The sequence below is a fragment of the Cyrtonyx montezumae genome, unplaced genomic scaffold (assembly GCF_038088225.1).
Source record: "Cyrtonyx montezumae isolate F1298 unplaced genomic scaffold, pur_monq_1.0 scaffold_16, whole genome shotgun sequence".
NCBI lineage: Eukaryota > Metazoa > Chordata > Aves > Galliformes > Odontophoridae > Cyrtonyx > Cyrtonyx montezumae.
In genome coordinates this window covers 4,465,430-4,486,659 of record NW_027071892.1, presented here as the reverse complement: position 1 = coordinate 4,486,659, position 21,230 = coordinate 4,465,430, and the positions used below count along the sequence as shown (strand labels likewise).

The window sequence follows — 21,230 nt, the reverse complement described above, 5'->3', positions numbered from 1 at the left end:
TTCGCATGCACGTGGTGTGACTTCACTTTGGAAACACGCTGTGCTTGGGCTGTGTTTGCCATGTGTGGGAAGGAGAGTGGAGATGACCAACAAGTGAACTGTTCTCACAAATTCAAAATGAGCAAGGAAGCTGGAAGGAGTGAACAAAATATACAGTCCTGCCATAGAGCGAGTGGTAGAGACAAAAACATGAAATGCAGGGCATCCCTGACCGGTACCGAGAACCACAAAGAACAGACTGTTCCTATGTGTGTTGCCTACTACAGAGCTTGTTTGGAGTGACGCATATAAAAGGAGAGTTAACAAACATGGGGATTTATACTGGCCAAGGCAGCACCTCTCTTTTTTTTCTTGGACATGTGTTAAATACCCTGCTAGTTGCATAGGTAAAAATGAAACCTTGCTCCTGAGAGAACTGAAACAAACCAGTGCTGCTGCAGTAGCTTGCTGCTACTGTGGACTAAGACCTGTTCATAAGATGTGTTGGTGTGGATGCAGGAAGAATCAAAGTCAAGCCACACAAGGCAGATGTGGGATGAAGAGGGTTACAGTCCTCTGTGCAGTTAATGTCTTTTGTTACTGTTCCAGAAATGGCAGTAATAATGTTTTATCAAGTTTCCTTAGCGTTTCTCAATATGACAAAACACACTCTGTTGCTTATGATCCTGCTGCTCTCACATCTGTAATTATCAGTTCAATAATTCTGCTGAATGTTTTCCCCTCTCTTAATGTTCTCCTGAGGCACGTGGTGACCACTTCTCCTTCCCCGTGTGTATTCACTTCACGCAAACTGTTTTTTAAAGTTAATTGCCATCTCTAAATGCAAAATTAAGAAAGTCACGGTTGGTTGGGTCATTTCTATGATCCTTCCAAGATGGTTTGAAAGGTAGAGTGAAAACTTGAAATCTGACACAGGAAAAATTGTATCAGCACAGAATATTATTACAGGTTAACTAACCAAAGCAACATTATAAGCAATAAGGTCTCTCTTTCTTCCTGCTCAGGAGAACTCCTCCATTTGCTACTGAGATGTCTGATCCTGCCAGCTTTCCTGTTTCCTCAAACCTTCCCAGCCGTGGTCTTCCACCTCTGAGAACCTGCTGCTTCGGTCAGAAGAAAAAAATAAAGGCTCCTTGGGTATGCTTTACCCAAAATATTGTTATGTTGCTTCCAGCAACAGGCATTTGGTGAGGATGCTCTGAATTTATCAGCTCCTTGTTCCATGAAGACCCTCTAAGGAGCCTCTCCCACCTTTCCTGTTGTCTGAGGTCAGTGTTTTTGTGTTCTTCACATTCTGTAGTTTCAAGCAAAGCCTTAAGCTTCTTGCTGAAGGAGGAGGACAGCAAGTACCTCAGTGCAGCCACTTGAGCTAACATAGAAGTTACAGAACTCAGAATAAATTAGCCTATTTTCTAACATGGCATACTTTGTCCTAGTCACAACTCCCCTTCAGAGGGATCCTACAAAGTCTGAGGTTTTTTCTATGCATTTTATTGAATAATTATTCTACAGACAATAAGCTAAGTTATGTAATATGATATATCAGCACACTCCAGAGTGGCCAGTCTGCTTCCAGTAAGTGGAATTGTTTCAGAGGCTCACGTGGGCTGTGTTCTCAGGGACAAGCCCACCAGTGACAAGCACAAGGTGTGACTGACTGCATTGGTAAAAGCAAGCTGGGTAACAATGGTCAGGGCACAGGGCTTGGCTGGCAGTGAACTGACCAGAGTGTTCTTGGGAAAGGAGAATGACGTATGCCACAGATGGTTGCGATGAGCGAGCAGTGAGGCGAAGGTTGTTGCTGATAGGTGTGTATGGGGAAAGTCTTTGTATACATAGAAGTGCAGAGGAAGTGGTAGGGAAGGCATGATTAGTGTCACAGACCAAACATGGAATTACATAGGTCAAAGAGTGTGTGAGAGGCGAGTCATGTATGTGAAGGGAAAGAGCAGTGCATATGCTAAGACAGAGTAGACAGTGTTTGTTCCTCTCAGTACAGGGGACTCCTGGGGTGTGCAGCAGGAATACACAGGGGGGAAATGCAGAGCAGAGTGACAGCTCTTCTCTGAAGGCCTGGAAATAATTTCTAAGAGCTGGAAAATGCCTGCGAGAGGTGTTGCTAGTAGTGCTGCTGGTCTAGAAAAGAGCTGAATGTGGAACTTAGATCTCTGTAGTAGGTTACTGAGCAGTTGGCTCTGAAGTGCCACCCAGGGTCTGCAACCGTGTGCGGTGTGCGCTCATGGGCTGTGCACGGTGATGGGCTCAGCGTGCAGGGACAGCAGTGTGGGGTGGGTAGTACGCAGGGACAGGCTGCGCTCAGAGGCAGAGCAAAGGAGAGCTGTGGGCTTTCAGAGCCCAGCCAGGATTTGGAGTGAATCCAGGACCCTGGCAGCAGTGTGGGTGGGAATGCGGGTGTTTCTGCAGAGGAGCTAGCAGCGCAATGTGACAGATGCATGATTTTGTGAGGAGGAGTTCAGGATGAGCTGTAGCATGTGAGTATGGAAGATGGTAACTCCAGTGGCAACTGGAATATACCTTAGCAGCTATTAGGGATTTTAAGGCATTGCCCATTATGTACTCTGAGAAAGGATGGCTGTAATATTTGCTATGCCCCCACAGTTTTACCTCTTTCTGGGAAGGAATATCTGCTTGCATTTGCGATATAGCTTATGAATTTCTATGAATCAGAAGCATACTGTGAGGACTGGTCAGTCTTGTGTCTCAATGAGTAGACAAGAACAAGCAGGCACTGGGACATCACAAAATTTAAGGAAAAAACAGACCATGTGGGATCTCTTGTCTCTTTACCACACATCTTCACACGTATCTCAGGGACTTCACCCACATGCCTGGATTTTCTGAGACTAGCAGAGTCCATGAGAACCTCCACTGACCGAGAGACTGTCTGCACTGACCTTTCTCTGAAGTACTTGATGGCTTCCTGGTCTAGGAAGTTCTGTTCTTCTCGAAAGCCCTGCTCAAAGATTTTGCGCTTGTGTCTGAACTCAATGACAGTCTTAGTGTAAGAGTTCAAGGTAGTAACGGAGGCCGCCATGCAGCAGGTGAAAGAACCCCACGCCAGACTGTGGAGAGAGAAACCAGCAGACAGCTGGGTTAAGACAGTAGCTCATGTTATATTTCTGAAGCCAAGAGACACACATACACAGGATGTGACCGGGCAGGTAAGTCAGCAGTGACAAACCCATTCTCCTCATCTTACCTCCAGCGACCTCTGGCACATGCTCAGGCATGCAGGCAGGATGCCGAGCTAAGGGCTGGGCACTGCTTCAATCCCATGGGGAACCATATGGAAGAGTGCTAATCTTAACACTCTGGGCACTCCAACAGAAAAGATCAGCACGTCTCGATTTCCCTGTGCAGTGTTTCAGATCCAGCAGGCAAGTGCTAAATGCAGTATGGAGCTCCTGGAAGGAGCTGTGCAGAAAACTGTAATTTCTCAAAGCATCCGTGGGACTGCCAACACAACTTCATGGGTGGTTTCTACTCCGTTTTACTTTCATCAGATTAATATTTTTACACTTTTTCTGGTTCAAGGTCACTTCTAGCATCCCTGGCTTACATCCAGTCTCCAAGAGCCCAACCAACCTAGGGCAGCCTGTGGCAGTGCACATGCAAGTGACAACCAGGAGAAAGAAGCAGAAATAAAGTGACTGTGGCAGTGCCAGGGTGGAGCAGCAGTGTTAGCCTGGGGCTCCCAGCATGAAGAACTCCTTTTGTTTGCAGAACTTATCCATGTTCAGGCTCCCTTGGACATTGCATTCAGCCCTTCAGCTCCAGGTATGTGTCAGTCAAGTTGATTTCTTAACCAACTTAGATTAACTTAATCATCCGTCAGCTACATACTTAACCTGCTCCTTTCTTTCATCTTTTCTATAACTGATTTGAACACTGTTATAAATTATGCAGGACAGAAAAACAGCACAATAGCATTACCTCATAAATAAACATTATAAACAGAGCCCTCAGCATGAACTGTTTTCCCATTCTGCAAATGTTCTGCAGACAAGGAAACAGTTCTTCGTTGAAAATTAAGCAAAGAACACATATTCATGAACTGATAAATCCAAGGGAAAAGTGGTTCAAGTAAACAGAAATGGCTCATTTCAGTGACTTCAAAATTCAGTGCGTAACAGCAGTCCTTTAGGGACTGCTGTGGCAATGAAGTGTGTAGAGGCAACCCTTTCCTCAGCATTTTTGAACCTGTCTGCCAGATGCAACCAAATGAGAAGGAAGTACAGGGAACCCCGGGGAGACAAAGCTCCCTTAGGTTTCCTGTGGTTGGATTGAGAAGTGGGAAGGAAACTTGTGCTGCATGCATCCGGGCACAGGGGAGTCTTGCAAGTGGCTTCATACAATGTGTGGAGAAGCTCCAACATCCCCAAACGCTTCCAGCTGGTCTCCTAATTGATACCAAGGAAGAAGCCAGCTGAAACCACATGCTTCACTGTGCCTGCTTAGTGCCTGGTGAATAATATATGGAGGCATTTTTTTCTTGAAGGCTTGTGATAATTTCTGATTATTAACTCAGAAATGCTGAAAGGTTCAGAGAAGGAAATGTGAAATGAAGACTCTGGTTGTGACCTCAGGTCTGGCGTTTAACAAATCATCATCATAAGACAATTATGACTGATATGTTTTATTTTTTATGGACCCTGGTTAAATTTGATTTAATTTTTGAGTGTAAAGAGTGCTGATTTGCATCCTACCTTAGTGGAGACCTTTCTAGCAGCAATGCCCTCCATCCCAGCTGTGGACCTGCTGTGTTGGGACTGCATCTGCACTGCCTCTGGTGGCTCAGCTAAGGGCTGTGCTCAGGTTGTGGCTCAAACAGCTCTGACTCGTGCATTTGTTTTCTTTCTGGAGGGGCCAAGCTTGGACACCCAACAATCCTCTGGCCTGCTGAACTTCACTGCCTGGAGGGGACCCCCTGCCCCACTCCTCACTTATGCCAGGCTTTGCCAAAGGCTTGGGAATGGGGTAAGGTAACACTGCAAACCCCGTGCCACCTGAGCAGATCGCAAGCAACTTCCTCATTTTGAGGAGAAAGTATAATTATAATTCCTATTTGGTAGAGCAGAAATAGAGTTACAGGAAAAATAGTTTTCCCATGGTTCCATGGAAAATGAATGACAGCCCGGATCTCCGTTCATGCCCTTCAGCTCTTGGCCATGGGGCTGATCCCTGGCACTCCTTCCAGCACTGCTGCAATTCTCTGTGCTCTAGCAGGTGGTCTAGCAGGATGCCATACAGAACCCATAAGCCTGTGATGGCATGGTGTCTCTTGTCTTGCACAAGAGGAAAGAGAATACTCTGATGACTGATTTGTTGTGCAAGGCATGAGCAACACTGTGAATTCCTAGTTTTGCAGTAAATCATAGAATAGATTACTAAAAACAGCTAGCAAGCATTACTCTTTAATTATATCAATAAATATACAATTATTATTATTACATGTTATAAACGTTTATAAAAATATATCGTTATATTTATAAGCTCATCGTTGTACGCAGTAATGAATATTTACCATTAACACAGATAATAAGGTGCATTTTTAAAACAATGTTGTTTATATTTAATGTTACTAAAATGTTAATAGCTTCTCTCATGAAACCTAGTCTAGTGAGGAGAGAAGGAGAGACTAACAACTCCCTGCAGTGCTGTGCGTAAGATGTATTTGTATTTGTTTATTGGTCTTTGCAAAGATTGTTGTCTGAGATGGAAATAAAATAATGCAATATATTCAGAAATAATAATAATAAAAAACCTGAAGTGTTTTCCCCATCAGCCATACAAGGAGGCTGTGAACGTTTGCAGTGCTTGTCGGTTTATTCTCCGCGTTCTCCCATTAAGCTTCTTATAAACTTGGAAATGATGTAATGCAGTTGATGCATCTTGAACCAACTATTTCTATGTAACTTTCAAAGATAATGGGAAAGTTTAAAATAAATACATTCTCCAAAATGTCCCAAACCTCCCCATGACTCACGGGGAATGACCGTGGTGCTAAGGAGCACAATGCATTCCTCTGCAGCAGTGTTAAAAACTGCACTGGTAAGGTTCAATGGAGACATTAATTATAAACCACAACAACAACAACAAAACCCCCCTAAAACTCTTTGAAATGCCATGGTAATTATGTACCTAAATTGAACTTTAATGAGAGTGCTCAATCTGCGTTGGTAATTGTGGCTGCTATTTATTTAGGAATGCTATGTACCTGCTGATATGCACAGCTGCTGCTGCACAGTTACTGATAACTGTCCTCTAACAGTGATAGGATGGCCATGCTGGATTTTTGCTCGTAGTCTTTAGGCAGCTGGAAATTCACATGCATGTTCCTGGCAATTTGAGATGATATGTACTATTTCCCAACAGACTGATGGAACAACTCAGAAATGAAAAGAGATTAACCGGTGGTGACGCTTACCAGAAGGACCATCCATAGTCCCATGAATGTGGCCTCCAGTCCTCTGGCCCGAGGCTGACTGTCACTTGGAACACTTGTGTATACATCATGTGTGCCACCATCCCCAAGAGACCTGAGAAGGAGAGATCAGAACAGCTGAAATATTTTTACAGTTCTTGAGACAGCTACTGCTGGAAGTGCTCTGAAAGCTCTGCTGAAAGCTTTGCTGTGCTTTCATACCTCCTGCTCTACTGAGGAAGTATGTGCAGAGGAAAGGTATGACTGAGAGCTTGCTATTTTACGTTGTACTGAGCCCTGAGTTAAGAGAAAAATTAAAGTAAGAAGCAAATACGGCACAATTAGCATCACCACCAACCTTGCTGCTGCAAAACAAGGGCATGCCACCCACAAGACATCTCACAGCCCGCCTCAGACAGGCCTCAGGTAAGAGAACAAGAAGAGTGGCTTTTGTAGGCAGTGCTGGGGTGTGATGTGTGAGTTCTAAACAGACCAATATTTTAGCTGAATAATTGATAAGATATGTAAATTTGTGCACTTGGAAGTTACACGAGAAAGGTAAGTTAATAAAAGCATTCCTAGTAATGTGTGATGAGACATGATCACGGGAATACTTCCGATAATGCTTGCTTTGTGACACAACTGAATTTCACTAAGTGAAGTGCAACTGGAAGATCAGGCAGTGCATTAGTCACTGTACTCCCTGTGATGCTGAAGAGCTGAGCTGCAGTTAGGTCACAGGGTACATTACCACCAGCATGACTCTTCAGCTTCAGCAGAAAAATCTGCCAGTGTTTTTACATCTAGACATCCTGCTGAGGAAGAGCTAACCTCAAGAAGTGGTGGCAAGAAGCAGCTCTGGTGCTTGGAGAACTTTCTAGCTGCAATAGCTAGAGAGATGTCTGCTTTAGTACTGAGTGGTGCAGCTGAGCTCGCCAAAAGTGTGAGGTCAGGCAGTTAGTTGAGGGTAATCATTTTCCTACAGGTGTTAAAAGCCCCCAGTGCTGCAACAACAGCTCCAGGCCCTTTGAAATACGAATGTTCTGCCCCAGCAGGGTGCGTTACGCTTTGCCCCATAAATGAAATCACCTGTTGTCTCAGACAATCCACATTTTTTCACTGCTGCCTTTCTTCTATGTTGCAGATCCCAATTTTCTCTCCCCTAGAACCAAATTTTGGCTCTTCTTGACTCCTGCTTACTTCCAGAATCTAGAGGACTTAATTAGTCTCACATCTTCTATGTGGATGATTCAGGGCAATTCTGGGGGAGGAAGTCAGGGAAATGATGTGTTTCTGTTGCAGGTATGTTAAGCAAGACCTTCAGCAAGCCAAACTTTATATTTACTACAAACTGCTGCCCAGTCTGAACGAAGATATTGTATTGCAGGGAATTGCTCAGCTGCTTTGTGTCAGTGTGACACACTGGGCAGTCAGGAGGAAAGAGCAGCTCCCCACAGGCAGAACTGAGATCTCAGGTGGGTGGCCTAGCAGGAGCACAGCACTCTGCTACACACCTTTCTTGTCTCTGGCAGCATTTGATTTCCAGAATTAACTGGGAGCTTGCTATACTACTTAAGTAAATGGATTTTTCTCCAGCTGATGGTTATGGCATTGATGTAAAAACTTGTTCTTTGCTGTTTGTATGCCTTCTGCCAGTAACTTTTCAGCCTTGATAAAATATTACAGGTTACCCTGAGGCATGTCATTGTCACTCAGAGTCATCAGGTGGTTTGACACAGCTGGGACTCACTTCAGCAAGGCTGTTCTGTTCTTTTCTTTCCTACAAAACTAAGATGGATGTTTCAGCAATGTTCAGCCCGTTTGCTGAGTGGGAGGCCAAGATGACAGTCCACTGACTCAGGTGAGTAGGAGGTCGTGAACAAGGGCTGCTGGAAAACAGGGACAAAATTGAAGCTGGCACTTATTACTTCTTCTGCCTAATGGGAAGAGGGTTGGGAGTGACATCCAAATCAGAAAATTATACTTTGGCAGTTTTTAGCAGACTTTTTTTTTTTTTTTGTCCTCTCAGATCCACTTCTGATCAAAGTCTTATACCACTAACTGTGTTTCAGTTTGAAGCAGTCCCTGAAGATTGACGCTCCTTCACAGAAATGTGCACTGCATGTTATAATGCCCTTCAGCTTGAAATGCAGCAGAACAAAATCCTCTGTTGTTACAGAAGTTCCTTCTGTTGGAGAAGCCCATCCAGGTATGCTCTCAGAAGCCAGCTGTGGCTGGCTGCTTCCATAAATACTGGGAAGGGGAGCTCTGAGCCAGTGTAGAGGTGAAGTGGTCCTTCATTACGTGGTCAGATTTGATAGCTTCTTTAGACAAGTGAATTCTTTAAGTTCATGCATTGAAAGGCTCCAAGTACAGTCAGAGCATGAAAACGGCCCGAACCAGTTCTTCTAGAGGGTATACAAACTTGGGATTTCTCCTAAGTGTGATTACTAGAAACCTTTTTGTTCTCAGTTTTGCTAAAGAACAAGATAAACATCTTTCTTTGGTCAGGAGTATCAAGCCCTCACATGCTCTTGGGATTAACGTGGAAGAAAGAATTTTCAACACAATATATTTCTCATTTCCTCTATTGCGTTATCAAAGTGATGTTGCTGAAAATGGAGGCTGAGACTCACTCTGGTAGGGGCTGTGCAGGGTATGGGAGGGGCTAAGTACCGCTTTGCCATTGTGAAATCAGGACTGTGCTTTTTTGCTTCTCCCTGGCAAGAGGCAACTTCATTATGTTGCTCCTGCTCCCAGCTTGCAGTGAACATGTGATAGTTCAGTGGGGGATAAAAGAGTCTTGTAGTCCCCAGTTTTTATTCCTTCAAAGTTTTTGCATTTTGATTTGTCCCATTCCTATGGCAAAAAGGGAAAGGAACACTCATACCTGAAAGCACAGTGAAGACAGCAGCAAAGGCATTTAACTTGAGCCCATCTATTACACTGCTTGAATGAAAGAGCTCGAGGCACATAAGGCTGAATCCGACGACTAACAGCATGATGTATAACACCTCAGATACTACTGACAACCACAGGACACCTGCAATGCACAAGAGCAGCAACTGGTCACTTATTTGCTAAATGCTTCCATGAGGTTAAAGTTAATAAAAATTGATTAGGCAATCAGGAACAGCAGTTACTGAGTATTCAAAAAGCTTAAATTTAGCAAACAACCACCCAAACTCTGAGAAATAGAAAAGGTGAGGAAAATCTGAGGAGTAGAAGGGTGATAAAGATATCAGAGAAAGAGCAAGCTGTTGCTTAGGGTCCCAGCTTGGCTAGAGAACCACTTTGTGTATACCTAGAGCACCTTGATTCCTGTGACACAAAGCATAGGATGCGGAGTCTATTTTTCCCCTGCTGTGTCATGGTTTAAATGAGCAGAATGTTGGCAATAGTACACATTGTTTTAGAGTGTGTTTGGTGGGAGATGTCCTGTCTTGGGTACCTTTGTTTGGCAAGGCAGTTCAAAGAAAACATATCCTGTCCAGGTTTCAAAATACATGTGGCAGACTTGTCTTGGGCTTTATTCTTAGACATTCCCTTTCACAGTGTGTTGCAGAATGATTGTGGGTTTTTTGGAGATCCACCCATCTATCTGCTGCTGGGATGAATGTGAAAGCTGTCAGAATACTGGTGGGGTGGAGCCAAGTATTTATAATATATTCAGTTGAAGAGTTGCAGGTAAAATAATAATAATTGTGCAGCCTTCTGTGTCCTCAGCCCCCTGGTGCAATCCCTCAGGTGAAGGGGGGAGTTGCTGGACCCCGTATGAACCTCCAGTTTTGTAGCTCTTTAGGGTTGGCCACAGGTAGGTGGTTCTGGCTGCATTTTGGTAGTGGCCTTGTGAAGCTGATGCATTTTTTATAGATGTTACATGTTGAGATTTCAGCACAAAGCTTCTAAACAGAATCTGCTGAGTCTTTCAAAGTCAGCAAGCCATGGGGTAAATTTGAAAGTATGGTAACAGAGAGTAATGGTAAATCCCTGCCAGATTCCCAATCGCTGTTTCAGCATTACGGACCTACTAGAATTCTTCTGTACATTTGCTAGTGTAATTGCTAGGGAATTCACCTGGAAGCAATGAGCAGTGATGGAAATTTTCAGCCTAAGCAATTGAAACATGGAAAATTAAGCATTTGAAGACAATGGTGTGTATTAGAAAAATGCTAGTTGTAACCATAGAGACTAATACAGATTTCACTTAGATTTATATGTTCTCTCCTCACTGTGAGAACATGTATGATAATGTACGTACTTGAGCTTAGTAAATCAGATACTCAGTCTCACTTTTATCAAATATTTGAGTGTCTTATCAGTGACCAGGATGATCCCAGCTCACATTTTGTCTGAGAAACTGCATCTGACTAATATGTGTGATTAGTTGTTGTCACCATATCTGACCTTTTGAGTTCTTAAATAGTGCTACAGAGATAGCTGTAAGCAAACCTTTTGATTTCTTACACTGACTTTGTGTGTTACTGAATCTATCAACAGCAAACAGCTGCTTTTCTCATGTCTGTTAGTCAATTTGGTATCAAGGCAACAGGCAACACTTCTCTGAAAAGAAAGAGCAGAGAGAGACAGCCAAGGTATTGTTCTGAGATACAGCAGGATTAAGGAGGGATTTTACCTCATTTTCTTAAAGCCATAAGTTTCTAGAACAAGAAAATGATGAAATGCTTTGAGTCAAAATGAATCAGATTATGTAAACCTGATCGTAACCTGAGGCCGCAGAAAGCACTAACTAGTTCAAATTCATAAATTCATCCACCCAACCTTGACAGAATAACACCAAGCATATCTGCCCCAGTGTTTATTTATTCCCTATTTTAACTCTTGAGGGTAATCACTGCTGGTACATACAGATCAAGGTAATGCTGTAGCAGAGACTGAAGTTCAAGGCTGTGGTATGACTCTGTCCTCTGCTTCATTGGATATGTAATCTCCCCCCTTGTTCCAACTCCTCTTCTTGCAAGATTTCTTTTTTGTCTATCTAACTTAGGCACGTGACCCCTACCCTCACTCTGCACAGACTCAAATCTCTTGAATAATCATACACATGCATTTCCACTGATCATCCCCAGCATCTTTCCAGGGCATTAATGGTAAAATACACTTGGGCTCAGCAGAACAGTGCTGAGCACAGCACTGCAGTGCACAGCATCTCCCAGCACCACTGTAATATTAGAGCTTACTAGTATTGGTAGCATAGGCATTTCTAAGAAAAGTGCTTCAATCTGCCTTGCATGCACTATAACAATCTCTGGCTTGCTCCCAAATTAAATGTAGATTTGAGATTTGGTGTTCTGGGAATTGAAGAGGCCTCAGTACTAAGTCCTGATGCTGAATGTTGTTTGATGTAGGCTTATAAAGTAATCATGATTCATTTTCTGAGCAGATGAAAAAGTTATTTTCACCTGAGAGATTTATTTGGTAAATAAATCATTGTCTGTTTTGTTCAGTTATATGCAACCAAAAATACGAAGTTCACCTTCAAAGTTCTGGTGATTCTTTCTGCTCTCTCTCTCTCTCTGCAGTCTGATTGCTATTCCTTTCTCCCCAGCTTCCAGTGCAAAGCTTATCAACCTCAAAACTCTGTCCCAAATGATGAATTGTAGTTGTCACTCATTCACCTTCCAGCCTGTGAATTTCATGCTGCCTAAAATGATCAAGAGCTTGGAGATTTTCTAAGCTTCCAGAATGTCTACCAGAAGCACAGGCAATTCGTTTAATATTTGTACGCCATCACCATCTTCCATGTCACAGTATTAATAAGTGGTATGATGCATTTTACAAGGAGTAAGAGAGAAAGGCAAGCTTCAACATAAATGTCATCAAGAAGTCATCACAGGCAATTGCTTCAAGAAGTTAGGGGAGCCAGTGTGGTTTCACCAACTGTATCAGAATTCCTGTATTTTGTTATATAAACTATCTATTGCCCACCTAGGAAAAGGTGCTTGAAGCTGAATGCCATAAACACAAGTGAGTTTGAGAAATGCTGGGAAACTACAGAGATTCACAGACTATCCATAGAAGGGCCCAGCACACAGGGGCAGGGCATTTGGCACAGCACTAGGATCCACAGAGGCACAAAGAGGAGCAGCAATTCTGCTCAGGACAGCATGGTACTGCTTGGCACTGCATGTTGATGACCATGGAGCACTTCAGTGACTGTGACAGAGCAAAAATGAGAGTGGTGGTTATCAGGGCGGATGGAGATGCTTTTCTGTCAGTCTGACTTGCTGCCTTGGGTGGTTTGCTGCATGCTAGGGACTGCTTTGTGCCCTTTAAAAAATATCTTTAATACAGGGGCAGCTAAGTCACACGCATGGAATTTACATAGTTGTATGTCCTTTCCTGTCTGTTTTGATTTTGAATTTCCTCTGAAAGAGTGGCATCCTGCAAATGCAAGCTGTATCTGCATTTTACATCTTCATGTAGAAGATGATCAGAAGCAGAACAGTTCCTAATTCTTGAGAGAATGTAACTTTATGCTTATGCTGAAATGATCTTCCAATGCTCTGCTCCCCTCCTGGGATTCATCAGGCATTCTCATGCCAGGGCTGACCCCCAGTCCCAGCCTCGGAGGCCTCCTTCCTGCAAAGCAAAGAGCTCCATCTCTAGAGACCTCTTGTGACAGGCAAGAAGGTCTCCTGAGGATTTTTCTCTTTTCTCTGTCACCTCTTGTCACCTTTTGTATCTCAGTACCCATTGTCCTCTGCCACTGTGGTTTGTCTGGCTCAACTCAGGCTTTGTAAAAATATTTTCTTCAGAGTAGTCAGCATTTGGTTTGTTAGGAGTCTCCTACCTGGATGGCCTTCAACTAGGGGTATGTATTCTCTCTCTCACCGTTTGGTCTTTGTCCTGAGTATGCGTTTGGCTTGCTTCTTCACCAAACTGTTATGTGAGAACAGAGTGTTACCTTGAGCTCACATACAGAGCTCAGGGAAGATGTGTGTGTTAAGACAAGGACATTCCTTGTAAATGTGGAAAGGTTCCAGCTCCTGACTGCACCTTCCTCACAACGTGCAGCATTAGTCAGGCAGTGTGTCATCCCTGCTTGCCTTGCAGTGCTGTGGCAGCAATGTGAGGCCTCCTAACAAAGGATGGTCTTGTACTTTAAAAAAAAAAATAAAGCAAAACTGATTTCACTTTACACTCCCATATGCACATTCTCACAAACAAAATATGTTCACTCAGTCTTTCCAGTATTTCCTGAAATGATGCTGGGGAAGAGGGGTGCTGCCTGTCAAGTCCACCTCACACCTCCTTGGCTTTTAGCAGGTTATCACTGATGTGCTATGTTCTTGCCTCAGACAGGAGCTGACAGCAGTCTGTCTAGCTGTTGTGTCATGTTTCTATTACACATTGCAATTTACATGCTGTCCTGTGTTTCCCAGCATGGTGTCCTGAGAAGTCACATGCAGACAGGCAGGAGGATTTTGATGACTTGCTAATCTCATTACCATCAATCTCTGCTGTTCTGATATGCCTTATCTTGCCATTTCTCCCCTAGGTTTCTCTACACTAACCAACCTATCGCATCCTCGACAGTCTTGCAGACAGTGATAGAAATCCAAGTACTGTGGGCCACTTTGCTCCTGTTCTGTGACTGTTGTGTGGGGATATGTTGCAAGTAGGATTATTCTGAAGCTGAACACCAGATTATGGAGCTGCTCCTGGACATAAGGAATCGCAGTCTTCAGGACAACCCTTTGGAAGCTAAAGCACTGTAAGTATGTGACCTGGGATGAGTTGCTCTCCTGGAACCTGAGAGAGTGGAGCTGGGGCACACACTGAAGAAGTCCATGTGTGCTGACTTACATCGTAGGATTCTTCCTTCAGAAGGCCCTTTTTATTACCTGATTTCAAGGCAAAATGCCCTCTGATAATAACCTCTGCCTAAGATGAAATAGACTGAAAGCATATTTTTTGTCCTCTTCTGTTGTTGATCTTCTAAGAATGTCTAAACAAGTTAGCCAGGACGTTAGTGAATTTCTTTGCATCCCTGTGCATTGCACTACTATTGCTTCCTTAACAATACATCTTCTTTGTGGAGTTCCTGGTGAAAATCACCAGTGCTGCCTCCTCACAGAACTGAATTCCACCTTTGAGATCACCCAGAAAAGGACTCAGCCTCTGAATCCACAGTACTGAATGCCAAGGAAATGTGTTTTCCTGCAACCATTAACAAAGTGAACATACTGTTCATTATGACTGAAAAGATAATTGTTATTCGCAAGATTGCTGAAACTTGATGAGCTCAAGTACATCATAACCATCTGACAAGATCAGTCCCTTGTTCTTCTGTCAGATAGCGGAGGGCAGCATCAAGTAGATTCACAGATACTAAGTGCATATCTTCAAAAGTGGTGATCATGTTGAGTGCGACTGCTGCACAGTGACAACATGTTAACAAAAGAAGGCTGCAGGCAATTCTGGAACAGAAAAATGAGGCAAGCAGAATTTATTTTTGACAATGAGATAAAGAGGTTTTACCTCAGCCTGTAATGAGTCTCAAGGATGAAAAATTCTTCACAACACTTGAATTTATTCAAGTATGTCAACCTTGAGCATCAGGTAAGGCGCTGTAAATGAACACACTATTATCTCTCAGCAAGGAGCATCCTGAATCAGAAGTTTTCAATGCTGAGTTTCCTTTGAAAAAAGAATCCTGAAAAATGTCACAGAAATCATACTTAGAACAACTCCGGGCATCATACCACATTTCAATGAATTCCTCATTAAGCAGTCCAAAGAGCAGCGTGCTTAATGACTTCGAGAAGTTTTGAGCAGGTGCAGACTGTGTAGTATCCAATGGGAGAAGTATAAATATGAAAAGGCAGTAACTGCTGCTGTCTTTATAGGGTATTCTGGTGGCTTGCATCTGGCCTTTTTCATTTGGAGTAAGGAAAACTAAGGGTTGTTTAGAGTACACTGTGCAGAAATACAAATCAAAGCATCAAGTACTTTTTGTTCAAGATTTTGTTCAAATCCTCTGCAATTTCCTGTCCTAAAAAATAAGCAGCAGTTGTGACTGCAGCCCATATGTGAGAGTGAGGTCTGGTTAAATTGACCTCAAGAATGTTACTGGTATGTACTTCTGTGCTTTTTCCCCACAGTATGCAAAGATGATTCCCGACTGTCTTGTGTTAATAAAGCCGATCCCTGAGTCGTTCACAACTGGGGTGAAATATCCAGAATTCAGTGCTGTTGGAATGAGATTGTGCTGATAAAGAAGTCTTTGCCTCTAATTACAGAACCACAAAACTCCATAACTTCATCTACTCTTGTGCTTTTGAGAATGACACAGTTGACAAACCAGTTCTAGAGAGTATAAAAGCACCTCTATGCCTCCTATCAAGTGCCATACAACCATGAAGTCCTATGTCCAGTGTGTACTATTATATATTTGTTGGAAATTCTGAAAGTTGATTTGTGATGCCAGCTCCTTGTGCCAACATGGATGCCAGCATTGATGCCAGAAGTCCCGTCTCCAGATGAAATAACGATATTTGAATCCCTCTGTGGCCTGTTTCTCCAGGTGGTCAGATCATGAAATTGACTGTCAAAGATCCAATATTAGTGCTTGTTCTCAAGGCAACCCTGAAGAGGCGGCTGACAGTGGAATTGCTGTTAAGAGTTCAAAGCATTTTTAATCCATAAACATGAGCTGTTTGCTGGTAAAGAATCTCTTCTGGGAAAATCGCACCGCTATTCCTGAAGGAGACTGCTGAGTCATGTTAACTGTGTTATACGCCGTGCAGGCAGGGATTGTGTGCGTGGAGATGAGATGTTAGTCGTGTGTTTTGGCTGGTGGCTTGGAAATGTGCTACCTGCCAAGCCAGTGCCACCGCTGCCTCAACGCCCAGGTATTCCACGAGCGATGCGTGAGGAACTGTGTCCCAGAATCTGTATCGATTCCTGTGGGCCCTTTCCAACAGAAACACAGTTCCTAATTATAGTAATCTTATATTCAGAATATTGCAGTGGGATTTTATCCTCCTTGGAAACAGCTCCTACTCTGTCTGTGCTTCCTGCTGAAGGGTGCGTGTGGGTACTGCTCACCAGATCTTCTAATGGTAGAAGTGCCCTCCTGGCTGATGGCTTCAAGGATCTGACCAAAACAGCCTCATCTGATATGTGACACTGTGCCATGCTGTCCTTGTGCAAGTTATAATCCTGGGCTGATGTGAGGACAGCTGAAGAGATCTTGACAAACTTTTTACTTGCCAGGTTCCTCCCAATTCAGTGCTAAACATCTGCTCTGACAGCCAGAAGGAATTCTTCTGAGCTGTGATGAGGCATCACCTCAGATCGCTCCTCTGTCAACTCAAACTTGATCTGTCTGGAAGTTTCTGATACAAGCAGTATTTTTTCTACATCATATTTCATACAACAAAAAGCCTTGGTACAGTAGAAACAGGGGACGGAGCAATGTGTCTGCCACATCAGTGGAAGTGTAGTTATTTCTTTCAATTTCTTCCTGTACTATTCAATTCCAGAACTAGTAGCACGATGCTACTAGTGCACTGACAGCTCCTTCAACATTCATAGAGTAGATGCTGCTTTTCTGACGAGTGCTCCATAGACTTAGTGGATGTATGTTTTTCTTGCTGTACAGATTTTTAAGATGAAAAGTGACATTTTCTCTGGTCTTCTCTCCTTTATTTCTTCTGTTCTGAGTTTTCCTCCCCCTATCTAAACACTGTCGTTGCTCTGCTTTTCCAGACTTGTCTTCTGTGTTTGAACTGACATCTGGATCTCACATTAATTGCTCCACTTCACATTCATTGCAAGAGAGAAGAGAGGAAAAAACATACAAACAGGTACACACTGTGAAATGTTGTACATCTTGTTTGGGAAAAGCATTAACGTAATCTTAAATTGGTCATGTCAATCTCATACTTCCTATTCCAGTTCTTTCTGATTGCTTGTTTGCTCATGTCTGCAGCTTCAAGACTGGAATTAAAAGCCAGAAATGTTGGAATGATCAATAAAAAACGGTGAAAGAAATAAACCTTGAGCATGCTGTTGTGGCTGGCACAGGGACTCAGCTCTGAGCAGTCAGTCCATCTGTTGGTTAATGCAGTCTCATAATATCAGACCATCTGCCTGCTCCTTTTGAGCTGCAGTGTAGAAAAAGTGGAATGAGAGAAGCAGACCACAAAACTAAGTAAAACTTCCCTCCAAAGCAAAGAAAGCTCCATAATCCTAAGAACCATTGGAAATATCTAAAAGTATCTGCTATTGTAAAACAACTTAGGCACTCAGAAAAGCACCTGGAGAGAGACTGTAGTGTCAGAACATGAAAGACTATTTGACTAATATAATCATCAGAAACTGTGTAGCTGTTAGAAGAAATGCCAGCTGTTTTGTTCAGCTGTAGTCCTTCATGGCTTTCTGTATTTTGAAAGGCGAGGTGGAGCCCTGAGCTAAACAAAGAGATTCTAGTTGGCGTGATGTGCTTTCTGTGTCTTTTTGCAGTTTTGACTTTGTACTTGGTTCTGAATTTAATCCTGTACATGACACTGAACAGACAGAGGAATATCTTGGTTCTATATTCTTTTTTTCCTACTGTGCATTTAGTCGAGTAGCATAATGTGGAAGATCATGAAAAACACTCTAAGTTGGGACAATCCCATAAGCATTAATGAGTATATTTTGGCTAAATGTTCCTTCTGTGGAGCTGCAGTTCAGGCCTGGTCTTGTACATCCTCAGTACTGGGCTGAGGGATGAATTATACTCAGACTTTGTGGCTAGCTTTCCCCACAGCAGAGAAGCAGTATTCTCCAGACCTTTTGCATTATCAGCATGCAAAGCAAGCTTACTGCTTCCTAATGCAAATTTAGCTGGAATTCTGCTCTTAAGCATGGTTTCTTCTTTGTACATTTGCTTGGCTTTTAAAACAACTTATGATTCATAATAAAAACTACACACACACACACACAAAATATAAAAAAAAAAAAAAAACACCAAGAAAACAAACCAAAATTAAAAAAACCCACAGATAAAAGGTAAGTAACAAGGTAAGTAACATATGCTTTTTCTCCTGTGTACTTAACTCTCAATACAAATGCACAGGTACTTGTTTGCATGAATATATATATATACACTCTGTTACAGTTATATTAGAAATTATTTCACATTTTGTTTGCATTTATCAGAAGATTCTTGGAACTGTTTGGAAAAGTGTACAATTCCTTAAGGGGAACCAATCATTTCTTTTCACTGGATGGAGATATCTAGGCAGATGAAGCCCTTTTAGTTATACAATACACAACCAACATTTTTTTATTAATTATATCTTGACTATTTTATATTTCATTTATCTGTTTTCCAGCCTGAAGTTGGCTTTGTGTTGTCCTTCCCATTCAAAAGAACTTTCCCTGTCTCTGGGTGTAACTGTCATTCCTCCTCTCTGTCTCTTTAAATGTCGTTGTATGCTTTTTGAGCTGGAGGTGGCAAGGGAGGGATGAGAAGTGTGCACAGGGTGCTGTGGGTGGGTGCATCATGAATACATGTGGTATCATGGTGACACTTTTGGTTTTGTTCTTCATTTCCTGCAATGATCCTAATATTTCTTTTCATTTTTCCTTGATCTCTGCAGAGTAGTGAATTAATGTTCTCATAGAAATGTCTGTCATCACCCCAAGGACTCCATCCTGAGTGGTTAGAGCTAATTCAGAACCCATCAGTATATATGTAAAGGTAGGGTTATTTGCATTTATCAGCCTTGAATATTATCTGCTGATTTCTCTCTCATTAATTGCAATTGCATTTTCCTGCAATTCCTTTTTATTTTTTCAGTGCTACGAGCAGCACACTATCCAGCAATAAACTGTTTGTCCATTTTCTCAAGCAGTTTTGACTATGTGGGAGAGCACTGGCCCCTGTGCTGTTGCCCATGGAGAGGTTTTAGTTGAACCATTGGTTTCTTTTCATCAGCTCTTGTTTTTGTTACATCCCCTCCTTCCCAAGTTTTTTTTTTACTTACTGCTTTTGCAAGGATGCTGTGTGTGTGCTTGTTAGTCACAGATGTTAAGCATCTCCTGGTAACACTTTGAACCAAGCTGTCCACTCAGGAAAAAGCGGAGTTACAAGTTTCTCAACTAATTTCTCCATGTTCATTAAGTTTCTTCAGATTTTACCCTCTGCATCCTATCTGGAACGAAGTTTTCTCAGCCTGTGTGCAGTTTTGAAGTTTTCTCCTACAATATTCTTTCGTGTCTTCATACCATCCCTGCTACTAAGTTTGACTCTTGCTGTTGGTAGCCAACCCAGTGGGTGATCACCACTTTAATTCTGCACTTTTTGTCTGAGCATGTACAAATCATCTACAGAGATTGTGCTGGTTGTTAATGATGTTACCTTGTTGAATAAAAACAACTTTTGTACATGACATCTGCTTTGACTTTCAGTGCAATCAGTGCCGTGACTTTGTTGTCCTCCTGGTTATCTTTCTTTTGTCAAATCTCTGATACACCAGTTATGTCAGTTCCCATTAAAATCTGGCATCTCGTTTTCCTTCTCTTAGCTATTGTAGCACTGGCTTAAAAGCACATTCAGATTTGGCTCAGCTTTCCCTTTTTTCTGCACTTTGTTTAGGTGAGGTTTTATTTACTTGTTGTTTGTCATTCTAGTTTTGCCAGCTACTTTTCAGACAGCACAGAATTTTTATTTTTCATCTCTACAGGATGCATCATCCTGTGCTGTGTAGAGGACGTATAGGAGTCATTTTCTGTCTCTGCCAGTACAGTCTATAATTTAAAAAGTCCCCTGTAACATTTTTGAGCATTAAATACTCACTAGCAATAAACATTTTCCTTCTGTAAGATTTTTTATGCTGCCTCAAATTTCATGGTGTGTACAAGGTCTTGTTTATTTTATGCATGTGAATTTCCCCATGAATTAGTAAAAAGCAGTGCTGTACAGGCAGGTGGTGATGACCTGCTGTTTTGTTATTTTTTGTGGGTATTGTTCCATGGATTTGACAGTTGAAGCAAGTGAGGTCATACAGAACACTACCATCCTTGCAGAGAGATTGTCCTGTGAATCCTATATGCAAATCTTGCCCTATGTTGGGGCAACAATCTCAGTTTTGAGCCAATGATCTTTTATCTTTCTCCTGAAGCAAATCCCTAACAAGATTCCTCAGGTTGTAGCACCTCGTTCTCCTTCTGCCCTCACTGTCATTGTGCCATTGTGTCATTGCTTTACAGCTAACACTTATGTAATGTAGAGGATGAGGGATTTCAAACCTCCACACCGTTCTGTGAAGGGAGAGGAACAGTCCTGTATTTGTCTGTAATTGTGGTGTCATTCATCAGGTCACTTGAAGGGACTTACTGCCACCTTTTGCTTTACACTGTGGTGCCACAGTTTCCACACATAATATTTGGCCTTTGTTTCTTCCAAGTGAATGGATCCTCCATGGCCCTGTGGAAGTCCTCTCGGGCACAGATCTGCTGGAATGGGAGAGGGGAGCTAGAAGGTGAGCCCAGGAGGGCTGACGAGAGATGGAGGATTATGGAGCATGAACAGGCAAGGTCTTGAACATCCCAGAGGCAGGGAAAAGTCTGAGAGGTGCATATAAAGATGGTTCAAGTAGTTAAAAACTGGATGCGCTTTTTCAGCTAAACAGATCAGAGCCCCATACTAATCCAGCTGCCCTTTTTTGATGTCGAACTACTCAGCAAGAACAAAACTTTCATTTGCTTTGTTGAGAAAATCCCAGGAACAATTCAGGACTTAATGATCGGGTGGCAGTTTTCTTCC

At 42.6% G+C, this 21,230-nt stretch overlaps 1 protein-coding gene across 1 annotated transcript in view; it reads right to left on the bottom strand.

Annotated features, from left to right (window-relative positions):
* Positions 1–21,230, bottom strand: part of GSG1L (GSG1 like) — a 45,127-nt gene that overhangs the window by 2,635 nt on the left and 21,262 nt on the right. Inside the window, exons 3-5 of the mRNA XM_065733007.1 lie at positions 9,336–9,488; positions 6,449–6,560; positions 2,809–3,083 (exon numbers count right to left, since the gene is read on the bottom strand). Of these exons, the coding sequence (XP_065589079.1) occupies positions 2,809–3,083; positions 6,449–6,560; positions 9,336–9,488 (540 nt within the window). The remainder of the gene's footprint in view (positions 1–2,808; positions 3,084–6,448; positions 6,561–9,335; positions 9,489–21,230) is intronic.